Source organism: Hoplias malabaricus, chromosome 13 (assembly GCF_029633855.1).
Source record: "Hoplias malabaricus isolate fHopMal1 chromosome 13, fHopMal1.hap1, whole genome shotgun sequence".
In the NCBI taxonomy this organism is placed as follows: Eukaryota; Metazoa; Chordata; class Actinopteri; order Characiformes; family Erythrinidae; genus Hoplias; species Hoplias malabaricus.
The window spans coordinates 23,692,721-23,705,571 of NC_089812.1; the positions used below are offsets into that span (position 1 = coordinate 23,692,721).

The following is a 12,851-nucleotide window of genomic DNA, read 5'->3' on the forward strand; positions in this document are numbered from 1 at the left end:
TAAGGTGCCGATGTCACTGGCATGTGCCAGCGTCACGCGAACGTAAGATGCCGATACCTTTCCATGTTAATACTGCCTCTCCCATTCATGGAAGTAAACACACTGCCAAATAATAGACACCTAGAGACCTAGGGTGCAGCATTAATCCGTCACTCCCAATCCCCAGTCGTGGGGATCAAACAGACCTTCCAGTTCCAAGTCTGCATCCCTCACTATTAGTGCCATGGCTGCCTGGCTGACCAGCTAAAACCTGTTTATTTAGGAACTTCAAACAGAGGCAGCAAACCTGTCCAAACAGAGCTCCTCTCAACTGTTTTGATTTCTATTGCATTACTCTCTTGCCCTGATCTTCATCTTTTCTATCCTTGCGTTTTAAATGACACTGTGTATATTAACTGGCATTTTGAAGACTTACCCATTACCCATAAACAAAACCTGGAATATTTAAATTGTTTTACTGTTTCAAAACCTTTGAACCCCTTTTCTATTTAGTCATAATTCATAAATATGAATTCACTAATATTGGTAACAGAGGATAATGAGGAGGAAAAGGTCATAATCCGTTGCTACCAATATTAGCATATTAATGGGGGGGGGGTCTGTCTGCACTGAAAAATCATGCATGCTTGTTTTAGGTTTTTTTTTCTTAAGTACTGTGTCCTGTCCAGCTGGAGGTGTCCGCCTCTGTGACTTACCCCTGATTCCAGTGCGCAGATGAGATATGTGGTTCTCCAGGTTTGTGATGAAGTTGGTTTCTCCTCCCCGTTGTCCTATGCTCCCATCATCCACCAGGAGAAAGGCACGGTAGTTATTGTCCAGATAGCAGGAGTCTTTAGATGTATTCCGGACATAGTATCTTGCTGGAAAACTGCCCTGAAAAGGATAATATACAAACAGTTTTATTAAATACTGCTGTGTCTGTGTGAGAAAAATGTCCCAAATACGGAAATCAGGGAAAGCAGAGCTAAACAACAGCATCAGTTGTTGTTTACACACAAATACATACTTATAAGCCATAATATTAAAGCCACCTCCTTGATTCTACACTCAGTTCTTACAGACTGCTGCATTACATCATTTAGCCCCATTTCTATAAGAGTGTATAAACACAAAGATATTAAATGACTTGTCTGGTGTTTTAAAAAAAAAAAGCAAAGAAAGAAATAAAGACCCAATATTCCCTTGAAAATTCCCTCAGCTGTTATTTTTGCAAAAATGTCAAACTATTGGATTTAATTTGTCAGTGTAAGTGGAAATGTTATTTATCTTCTACACTCATTTTAAATAAAAACCTGGAGAGTAACAGGTGTATTGTTGCTTCATTTATTTATTTTCTTCTGCACCATGGAAAAAGTGGGACAGACTTGTGCAAGAAACGTCTGAAAAGCGGCCCCATTCCAGTCCTGAGTCCAGGAAAGTTATCCACTCTACTCTACAACTTCTTGACCTCAATCACAATCAATCACTTAGGTTTCTAGTTTGTTCACTTGAGAGATAAGGTGAGGTCATACAATGGTTAAAGTCTCTCTAAAATCTTGAGTGCATGCATAAAACCGTTAATGTCTTAACTTCCGATTTAAATTTGTTTAGTGTAAATTTGTCCATGTGATTTTCAGCATTCCAACTGATTCTGTTGTTATGAAATATTTATGCAATGTTAATGGAAGCTCATGTGTCCAAATGGTGTGCGTGTGTGTAAGTGTGTTCAGTACTCTACCTGTTGGTTGATGAGCTGTTGGCGGTTGGTGACCAGGCCCCAGGGAGCCACACCCAGAGCAATTACTTTGGACTGAGAGGAAGAAGAAGCTGCACCAACATGATCCCTCACTGCTTCACCCACACAGCGGCTGACACCTTCTCTCAGACCCCCAGTCATTATCCATGCACCTGGAACACACACAGACACACACAGACACACACACAAAGGTTGTGTGATCGTTTTCTGTGAGACAGATTTAAACACATTAAACTCATTATGCTTTTGGTTGTGAAAAATTGTTGTTAACATTCAGGACATTTCTGTGAAACTGAACATCTGTTCACTCTGAATTATGCAGAAATTTTGGGAAATTGGAGGAATTTCAGTTTAATCAGCTTCTGGGAAGCGAAACTGAACTTGACCACTCGAAGTGTAATACTTTCTAAAACTCCTGTTTCAATAGAAATAAATAAAGCAAACGTATCTGTGATTTCTTATTGACTGTGAACTATTAAACAGATGCGGTCTTTGCAGAGTGCACTCTTTAGTCATGTTTTGAATCAGCTAACTGAAACTCCATGGTTTCTACAAAGATTCATATCATGGCATATCATATTTAATCAAAATGGGGATAGAACATCGGAGGCGAGAAAACAGGTTTATTAACAGAGACACAGATGAAACATTATGATAACGATCATTACGATCAGTATTTAGATTCCTCACGGTTCAATGGAGGAAAAAATACTGATGTATATGAAATGAAAAAGTAAAAGCTGATGCTGACATAGCAGGGCATGCGGAATTAATATGTGAGCCTAACATATTACTGCCATATACACACACAGGAAATATACACAAACTATACATCTTTATTAGTACTGTCAGAATTAACATGTTACCACACGCAGCACACACAAATACAAATCCCCACACTCAGGATCAAAGCAGGTCACCTGTACTCTGAGCAGCTCGCACCAGGCCCTGCCTCAGCACCTCTCTGACCCAGCTCTTGACCTTCTCCCGGCCCACGCCCCCCACCACTGAGACCACCAGGTTCGGAGCAGGCAGTGCCCAGTGAACCGTCATAAGAGTGTACACGAGAGAAGCTGGGGTGTCACAGGACAGACGCAGAAACTGGGGACAAAAACAAGCAAGAAGGCAATAAATTATCTCGATTCTCACAGAAACCAAGTAAAATCACAGAAAGATAAGGAATCTACATTCAAACTCACTGATGTCACAGATTCAAATGCTTTTCTAAATATATAATAATAATGTGGATCTGCGAAATCTCAGATTCCACAAATCAGTTCAGTGCAGTCATTAGGAATGATTACTAAACAATACACTGAATACACAAAAACACATTAAATAAAACAGGTTTGACTGAGTATTGTCACATCTCTTGTTTATTATTAAGGAGTAATGGGTCTAATCCACTTAAATATCCATTGTGTGGTTTAATGCATTGAAAACAGGGTTCAATTTTAAGCTCACTCATAGAGATTTTCTAACTTCAATTAAACCCTTACTGTTAAACAAGGTGTTTCAATGACTGTGCCTGTCATGACTGATATGTAAATGACCTTCATTCTGATTGGATGCATTGTGCCTTGCTCAGATAAAGTAGTACAGGCTGAAGTGTGATACAGACGTCTGGACTGAAACGCTTAGAGCTGCGTGAATAAATAATCAAGAGCTACAAGGCCCCACAACGAATTATTATTATTTTGGAAACCACCAATTCATCATCAAATCTCAATTCATGTTATGTGGATAAAACATTAATAGAAAAGAAAGGCTTTGACAAGATATTTTGACTATCCCTGTCTAAAAACTTGTGGACATAGAGTGTATAAATAAGTGATGAATGGTGGTGAAAATATCAAGTCCAGAAGTCTAATTTGTAACTGCATTTAGGACACAAGACAAACATGAAAAACAGAGTGCTCTCATGCTCTCTCTGTCTCACACACTCTTTGCAATGCACACTTGCACACTCAAACATGTCCATTAATTTGTGCCTTGCCACCTTGTCGTGCTCTATTCATAGAACGTGAGAAAGTGAGTGACAGCACAACCTGAATCAACCCTGAGAGCTCAGCAAAACATACACGGATATAACCAACACACTCAGGACTCCTTTAAAGGGCCCGGAGCACAGAAATCTGATTTCCGTTCACTTGTTTTTAAGAGGATACTGTATGTAAACCTTAAGATTACAATCCACCAATCACTCAACAGTCCATCCAGTTCATATATGGAACGTAAGAAAACAAAACCGCAAAAACAAAACCTCAGTTTGCTTCATCATAATTGTAACACCACACAGGTCTTGTATGACCACCTCTTCAGCCAGTACTTAATTTTATCATGAGAGTGTGGAGAGATCCAGCAAATACACATGAAGTGTAAAGATCTGGAATGTGTTGTGTTGTGTTGTTGTGTTGTGTTGTGTGTGTGTGTTCAGGCCCATTTTTAATGTAAAACACAATATGGTGTCCACTTCAGCAGCAGCAGTATAAATTAAATAAATAAATAAATTACAATACAGTTTAGAGTGTATTAATATTAAATTGCTCATTGAAAGAGAAGGCCGACGCTGCAGAATCAGAAACTGAATGTGATCCAGCTCCTCTCTTGTGGTTTTTTCATTGGATTAGACTAAAATTGACTCCTCCCAGTACAACCGACCCCTAAGAGTTGTGTGTGGATTTCTGTTTCTGCAGTGGGGAGTATTTTGGGGAGGGGGGGGGGGTTGCAGTAGAGCATTTACAGTATAAATGAGCAGCAGCACCGAATCAGGACTGATGCCAGGAGAAAAAACACTGTTTGGGAGAAGTCATGCCCCTCCCCGACATGAGCATTCTGCTCGGTATTAATGAATAATAACTCCACTATACTTCTGGCAGGATCCAGTTGAAATAAAGCACCATCTTCAGTCTAGACCCACCATTCATTTACCCATTAAAAATAAGTAGGATATTGTTACAGCAAACATTAGGTAGTTAACTGATATGCGAAAGACATGGGAAAAAATGAAACATTATACTGTTCCTGGCTCTCTAGAAGCCGGTAGATTATTGCTGATTTACAAAGTACCAAAAGGTCATATTTTTCAACAACTCCCTGACCGTTTCAGACCCAATACTTCCATTTTAGCACAGGCCACTTTTCAAATTAAGCAGGGCCAATCAGGGCAGATATCATTTACAGAGGCACAGTAGCAAAAAAATTCTTACGGAAAGGAATAATTACACTTTTTAAACCAAGATCAAGAGCTCTCAGAAGGTCTGTAACCGACAGGGACTTGTGTTAACAAACACAAGCAACATACTTTCACGTCTCCACTAGCCCAGTTTAGTAGGATGAGGTCCACAGACCTCACTGTGATTGAACTATAGAGATCCACCAGTTGACTGTGGACAAATGGGCTGCGCAGCTCCCTCTGGTGGTCTTCAGGTATATAATGGGGGGTTTCACATGACTGTGGTGGGCTCTACATGTATTTTGTCTCAAACATAACTGAAAATACATTAAAAAAATTAAAGAGTAATCATACCTGCCTCACCAAAACAGCACAGCTCTCCAGCAACAAAATGCTCTTGTTGGCCTTGTTTTCTACTGACAATAAATAGATCATGAGGTGCTCAAGATCAGAAGACTCTGGATGAAGGGATCTTTCAGGATCAGCCTTAGGATCTACTTTGGTTATAAATAATGTGTGTGTGTTTGTGTCTGTGTGTGTGTGTGTGTTTGTGTCTGTGTGTGTGTGTGTGTGTGCAGGTGCATGTGACCTACATGACTGTGTCTGCGGCCGGCTCCAGCGAACTCCAGCTCCCCGAAGGCGTCGGTGGGATACTCTGAAGTGTGAACACTAGAGTCCCACTGACTGATGACTGCAGACCCGAAGAAATCCCCAGTCGCCACAGAGCTGTGAATAGAGTGCTCCCCTCCACACTGACACCGTTCTCCATTACTACACACACACACACACACATTCATTCATTCAGGGAATCACAGACCTACGTACACTTTTTATATCTTTGGGTAAATGCCATGGAATTAACACTATTTCATTCTCATGGTTTCCAGTGAATTATTTATTTTGTAAACACTGTAGTAAATCTGTGGATTAACGAGGAACACTCCTCTGAGTTCGGCACACAAAGTTTACAAACACACCCACACACACAAGGCTCATGGGCTGAAGTTGTGTGTCAAGACAAGCAACAACAATGCAATGCAAAACAAGGAAATAAAATGCAAGACAATAACACAGATTAGGTAGGAAATATAGTGCAGTATGCTATATCACTGTTGGAGAGAAAGTGAGATGTAAAAAATGTACACTGATGTATACAAAATACGTTACGTAAAAATATGTTTACTACACTCCATTTAACTGCAAGACCTATGTCCAGCAGTAGTAGTAGTAGTAATAGTAGTAGTAGTATTGTGTGTGTGTGTGTGTTCATTCTATAGTCAATGTCATGCCCATATTAGCATTTCAGGGCTTAAGCTTGATTTTACTATGACAGAAAGGACTGATCAGTGTGTGAAATGCTCATTATTGATCAGGGGGAGTCTCTCTATATTCTGCTTTACAGGTTGAACACTTAACTGTATTTTCAGCATTATGAAATATAAATTATTGTACCATTATAACATAATATTTATTTATATACAATTACTTACTAAAACACTTATAGCAAGAATTAAATAGAAGTTGTTTAAATCTGCTGCTGATAAGAGACTGAACACGTTCACACACCTGAGGGCGTCCTCTAAAAACGTCGTACACATTTTCTTCTTCACAATCTTTGGGATCCAGCTCTGCAAAAAAAACATTTGAGAACATTAGAAGGCTACAAAAATAAACCCTACAAATATTAATAAACCACAGATTTACTGCAGCCTGAACAATCACAGGGGATCCACCTGTGCTTCTTTGAGAGTCTTGGCTTCATCAAGACAAAGGTCAAAATAAAACCACATCAAGGATACATTACTGTGTGTTTAACATGTTTCCAGGTTTGTGACAAACCCAATATCAGTAAAATTGCTGAAATAAAGAATGTAGTGTTTAAAGCCACAGAAAAGAGGAACAGTTCAGGCCAAACTTTTTTTTTTTAAAGAGGAGGAAAGGTGTTTTTACTGCATGTGTCATTTAAAGGTTCAGATTTTACGCGAGCCATTTCTCTCCTCAGCTGTGTAGACGTCTCAACAGCAAAAACCTCAAGAGTTGTTTGTTGCTTGGAAGATGGCAAACCTCATCTGAAAATTCTCAGTCAGTGCTGTGTGAGACTGTGTCCTGGAAAGGGTGCACTCATATTTACTCTGTTAACCAATGATTCAGGGTCTCTACTGGTGGGAAAAGATTTTTTTTTCCAAATGATCATTTTCCAGATTTTAAAAAAGCTGTTACACTGACAGTCGCAGTCACACAGCTCCAGGGACCTGGAGGTTGTGGGTTCGAGTCCCGCTCCGGGTGACTGTCTGTGAGGAGTTGGTGTGTTCTCCCTGTGTCCGTGTGGGTTTCTTCCGGGTGCTCCGGTTTCCTCCCACAGTCCAAAACACACGTTAGTAGGTGGATTGGCAACTCAAAAGTGTCCGTAGGTGTGAGTGTGTGAGTGAATGTGTGTGTCTGTGTTGCCCTGTGAAGGACTGGCGCCCCCTCCAGGGCCTAATCCTGCCTTGCGCCCAATGTTTCCAGGTAGGCTCTGGACCCACCACGACCCTGAACTGGATAAGGGTTACAGATAATGAATGAATGAATGTTACACTGACACTTTATCTCCTGAAAGTGTCAGAGATTTTGTACAATATGTATTTAAAACATGGTCACTCCCATGTGGGGGACCCGCTCCACAGAGTATAAACTGGTTCACTCAGGGACTACACAGCAACATGTGAGTTGCATACTCCGATCATCCATAGCATTATGACTACCTCACTGTTTCCACATCCATTGTCCACTCATTTAGCTCCATAAAACTTGTTTTTTCTAAAACTACAAACTGAAGTCCATCTGTTGCTCTGCATACATTGTTTGCCCCCTTTCCCCTTGTTCTTCACTGGTCAGGACCTCCACAGTGCAGGTATCATTTGGGTGGTGGATCATTCTCAGCGCTGCAGTGACACTTAAATGATGGTGGTGGTGATTTGTTTTAGGAATGCATCAAACACAGCACTGGTGTTGGAGTTTTTCCACTCTCTGTCCACTCTGTTTGACACTACTCCCCCATTGGTCCACCATATAGATGTAGAGTCAGAGACAGTAGATCACTTGTTGCTGCACACTTTTGTGCTGGTGGACTATTCTCAGTCCAGCAGTGAAAATGAGGGGTTTAAAAAATTCAGCTGATCCACTCGCACCAGCACAACACACAACAACACACCACCACCACGTCAATCACTGCAGTGCTGACAATGATCCACAATGAAAATCATACGTGGTCCTTTAGGGGTCCTGCACATTGAAGAACAGGGTGAAATGAGGTAAACAAAGTTTGCAGACCAACAGATGGACTAGATTTTATAGAACTGCTCCTATGTGGTCAGTGAAGCTGAGAGAATGGAGTGAGTGTAGGAACAAGGATTTACAGTCTGCTAATGAACGGGTTACAGAACTGACAATCTTAGAACATCCAGCATCTTGCAGCACATTAAATGAAGTGTGTGTGATCTACACTTCTCTTTTTGCATCCTTCTGATCAAAAAAAATGGTTAAAGCACTGTCATGAGACACAAATAAAATGCCAAAAATATCTTCACTATCTCCTTAATGTAATTTAACTCTATGTTTGCTTACTGTTGAAAAGACAAACTGCCAAATAACAAGTAATTACATGAGGCCACGTACACAGCGTGAAAAGCATTTGTTACACTTCAACCTTGAACACACACCCAGAGTATGATGTTATCTAAGTCCCCAGGAGAATCAAGTCAAAAGAGGAATGACAACAATTACAAAAGGTCAGAATACTTTTACGCTTTAAACTCTGCATCAGCTGTAATTTCTAAACGGTTCTACGGTCTACAGAAAGAACAGCAGGAATGTTTATGTGCAGCATGGACTGGAAATATCATAATCTGGCTAGATCATCAGGTCTTTTGGCAGGCTCCGATGTGGTATGAGAGGTAGGTAACACGTAATAAACAGGGATGCAGTGAATTGACTTTTTCAATTCCAATACAATACATTAATTTACATACCGTTTGATACCTGACACTATTGTTGAATTCATCAAATGCATACCACACCATGTGGAAGAGACTGAAGGCAACAGCACTCACCTAAACAATATTAACTTTGTAAAAAGAAAATATAATCAATTTAGACATAAATATAAAATGTACTGAACTGATATTAATTTGTAACTAAAATATTAGACAATTGTGCAGGATATTGGCAGTAAAGAAGGTGTCAAATGGTACATTTGAAAAAGCAGAAACTGAAAATAAGTAAATTCACGTTGTCAAATAAAAAGTAATAGATCAAAATTTTAAATAATTTGGTGTAAATAATAATTCAAAATAATATCTGACAGCTGCGATTGAGAATAAATAAGCATTTTCATAAAAAAAAAAAAAACCCTGCACATTGCCATCGGAATTGATGGATACAGGATACAGCTGTGACTATCTGGCAGTCACTTACACAGCAAAAGCTCATCACTGTGTGTGTGTGTGTGTGAGAGAGAGAGAGCACTGAGGGCTGGTCTGGATCGGTGCATCCCTAGTAATAAACAATATGCTCAATATCACCAGAGAGGCTTTTTGAGATATAGCAGCTCACCTAGGTATCCGCCCATGGCCACACATCCCAAATTCCTATCAATGAATCAGTGCAGTAGCCAAGGAGACCTCCAGAGGCCACGCAGTACTCTATTTGCCTCCAGATTTAAGTCTCTGCCAGTGTCACCATGCAGAAACTGGGAAGGTGAAGACAGCATTGTCTACACAATGTCAACCTCACCAGAGTTCAACACACTTGGAGGAGACCACTAACTGCTGAATCTTGTGACATTAGTTAACGGATGCCCAGGTTGGAACCCATTTTGCTGAGTGATGGAAGGGAGGCCTAACTTTCCCACCCACACAGAGAAAAGACAGTATTCTCTCTTGGGCTTGATATATTGATATTTTTTATTCTTTACAGAGAACACGCCTCTTTAAAAACACAGTCTAATTGGATGAATTAAACCAGTTATAAAAATCTTAAAACGTGTGAGGTTTTAATTTTCACAGTGTGTCACACTCAGTAAAAATGACAGAAAAAGTCATTAGACCAGGGGAGCCAAGACAGCAGCTTCAGACTTAGACTGGTCACTATTTCACCTCAGGACACGCTGGAGCGCATTAACTTCGTACAGACACAGTTACATTTTTAGGCACGAACAAATATTCCAATATCAACTTTCGCTGGAAACCTCAATCCAGAAATGACCCCCTCGCTGTGTTCAGCTCGGCTCCGGGTCAGAGTAACGGTGTGGAAGAAATAAATGAAGCTCTCAAAGAGAATTTAGCTCCATTTTGTCGAATTATAGACTAAGAATAAGAGCTTGACCTGGTCTTTCTCGGTCTTCCCCGCTCCATGTCTGTTGTCCTCGCTCTGTCTCTCAGCCATTCTCCCTCTGTCCGTTTTTCTGGACTTTTGTCGCTTTCTCAGAGAGAACTCAGGAGCAACGAGTTTCCTCAGCCATCAGCTCCCTCTCCACAGAGTACAGACTCTCCAACTCCTCAGGATGAAGCCACGCCCCTTCTCGCTTCACCTACCCAGCATCCGGGCACTTTCCACACAACCAGGCCACGCCCAGTAAGAGGGAGGAGGCAGTTTTGGAGGCAACTGTGCTGCAAACCTATAGTTCTTGTTTTGTTTTATTTTTCTCTCATAAAACCTCACCATAGAGTAATAGTTCATTTGGAATGATATTTTCCAACTCAAGTGAAGAAATAAACCCATAATATCTCATCTCTCTTCATCAGAATTTAGAATTTTTTTTTGCAAGATGTAAAAATGCCCTATAATGTGTAGATGTAACTGTCGGTCTTGCCTTCATTCAGTATGCGCAGATATATGAATACGTCATATGTCCCTTCCTCCTTCTCTCCACTGCTTGCCTGCATCTCAGACACTTCACCCCAAATGGACAGGATTGGCTCTACAGGTGTGTGATTTAAGAAACCCTGGCTTTCTGAATCAATGTTTTGAGACAGTGAACTTTTCTAATTGTATAAAAAAAAACACATTTGTCAGTAAAGGGTGTACCTTAAAGCAGCTGCTCTCACTCTGTAGTAGGATCAGTCACTAATATTTGGACAGACAGTGTCTCTCTCTCTCTCTCTCTCTCCCCATTGTTTTCTAATCCTGCTTATTGAGCGTCCACTGCATGTTTTACTGCTTTGCTGCAGGGACTCATACTTTAACCTCATTAAAGGCTTGGTAATGAGCTGATAATTTGTGAGGTCATGAGTTAACTTTGGAGCATCAGTTGAACACCTGAGGTCTTAATGTCTGACATGTCCTTATTCACCAGCAGATCCAACTATTTTCTATCTATAACTCCCTATGTTGATTGTATTCTATCTCACCCCTGTGAAGCTCACAAAGCTTTCGGGAATGAGGCTATGAGATCAGGTGTGTTTGAGCAGATCATTGTGAAGGGACTCTGGGGCAAAGCTGTGAAACACTGGTTTAACACATCAGATTAAACCCATTAGTTAATTCCTGTGTTGAACTTACTGTGGGGAAGGGGAGAAAATGCACATCTTTAGCCCTTCAAGACTGAGAACTTTACTGAAGTCAGGTATTGATGTAGGATGATCGTTTCCGGATCACTCCACCTCACCCCAAAGGTAAGGAACAGAGCTCTATTTCTTCAGAGAACAGCCCCCTACTGCTATAGAGCCTAATGCTGGGGGGCTTTATGCCCCTCTTGCCAACATATGGCATTGAACATGATGAGCCTAGGCTCTTGTGTGGCTGCTCCAGAATCTTCCAATTCATTTTAGTTGTGAACATGTGCCATAATTATAATGGGAGGCTACAAATGTTTTGACAAGTATGGTTCTGTGGGGTAGGCGACATGGTGGCGCAGCAGGTAGTGTCGCAGTCACACAGCTCCAGGGGCCTGGAGGTTGTGGGTTCGATTCCCGCTCCGGGTGACTGTCTGTGAGGAGTTGGTGTGTTGTCCGCGTGGGTTTCCTCCGGGTGTCCAAAAACACACGTTGCAGGTGGATTGGCGACTCGAAAGTGTCTGTAGGTGTGTGTGTGTCTGTGTTGCCCTGTGAAGGACTGGCGTCCCCTCCAGGGTGTATTCCCGCCTTGCGCCCAATGATTCCAGGTAGGCTCTGGACCCCCTGCGACCCTAAATTGGATAAGCGGTTAGAGATAATGGATGGATGGTTCTGTGGGGTTTGCATTGAAGAAGGTGAGCAAAACATAGTGCGATTCAGCTGAAAATTCTTTATTGAGCAAAAAGGAATTCCAATAGTCTTTCCAAGCACATAAGGACACAGTCATTTTGGTGCTGTGGTTATCCTGGACCTACAGGAATGAAGCTAGAATGAAGTGCATCATGTGAAGTTACTCTATAGTTCTCTCATGTGCTGCAAAGTGCCACCGCCCTGCTGCAAGTCACAGAACACCTCAGAGTGTAGTGAAAGGTTTTAGTGGAGGAGTCAGGGCATTAATTAGTGTCAGTGAGGATGGAACTTTTGTAGCTTATCCTATGTTGGTCCATTCAGATTAATATTCAGCACGTCTCCATGGGCGTTCTCTTTCTGAGACCTGTAGGACCAGTCCTGTGGGTCCTGCACTGAGCTGTGGTTACCACCTCTAGTAAAGAGATTCTCAGATTCGTAGGTGTGTTGACGCTTGGTTCAGTGAGGTATACAGAGAGCCCTGGAAACTGAAGGCTGATCAGGATTCAGTTGTGTCCCATGGTTGTGCAGCCGGCAGGAAGCCATGATGGCACACCGTGATAACACAGTAGACGAACATTTCCCATTCATCGTGAGTAATCACAGAAAAATCTGAACTATTCCCTGAGAAAATGTCAACAAATACAAGTTACTCTTAATTTAACATTCCATCCAAACAACTAAAATGTTTTTTTTAAAGAATCAGATGAAATAATACTAG

General features: G+C 41.2%; 1 protein-coding gene across 2 annotated transcripts in view; it reads right to left on the reverse strand.

Annotated features, from left to right (window-relative positions):
* Nucleotides 1-10,415, reverse strand: part of LOC136665357 (transient receptor potential cation channel subfamily M member 4-like) — a 32,336-nt gene extending 21,921 nt beyond the window's left edge. For both annotated transcript variants that reach the window (XR_010795236.1, XM_066642943.1), the window contains exons 1-6: nucleotides 10,275-10,415; nucleotides 6,477-6,538; nucleotides 5,504-5,681; nucleotides 2,656-2,836; nucleotides 1,718-1,887; nucleotides 696-873 (exon numbers count right to left, since the gene is read on the reverse strand). Coding sequence is in view for 1 of the 2 variants with exons in the window: in XM_066642943.1 (XP_066499040.1) it covers nucleotides 696-873; nucleotides 1,718-1,887; nucleotides 2,656-2,836; nucleotides 5,504-5,681; nucleotides 6,477-6,538; nucleotides 10,275-10,334 (829 nt within the window). In the remaining variant the exon portion in view is untranslated. The remainder of the gene's footprint in view (nucleotides 1-695; nucleotides 874-1,717; nucleotides 1,888-2,655; nucleotides 2,837-5,503; nucleotides 5,682-6,476; nucleotides 6,539-10,274) is intronic.
* Nucleotides 10,416-12,851: the final 2,436 nt, after the last annotated feature.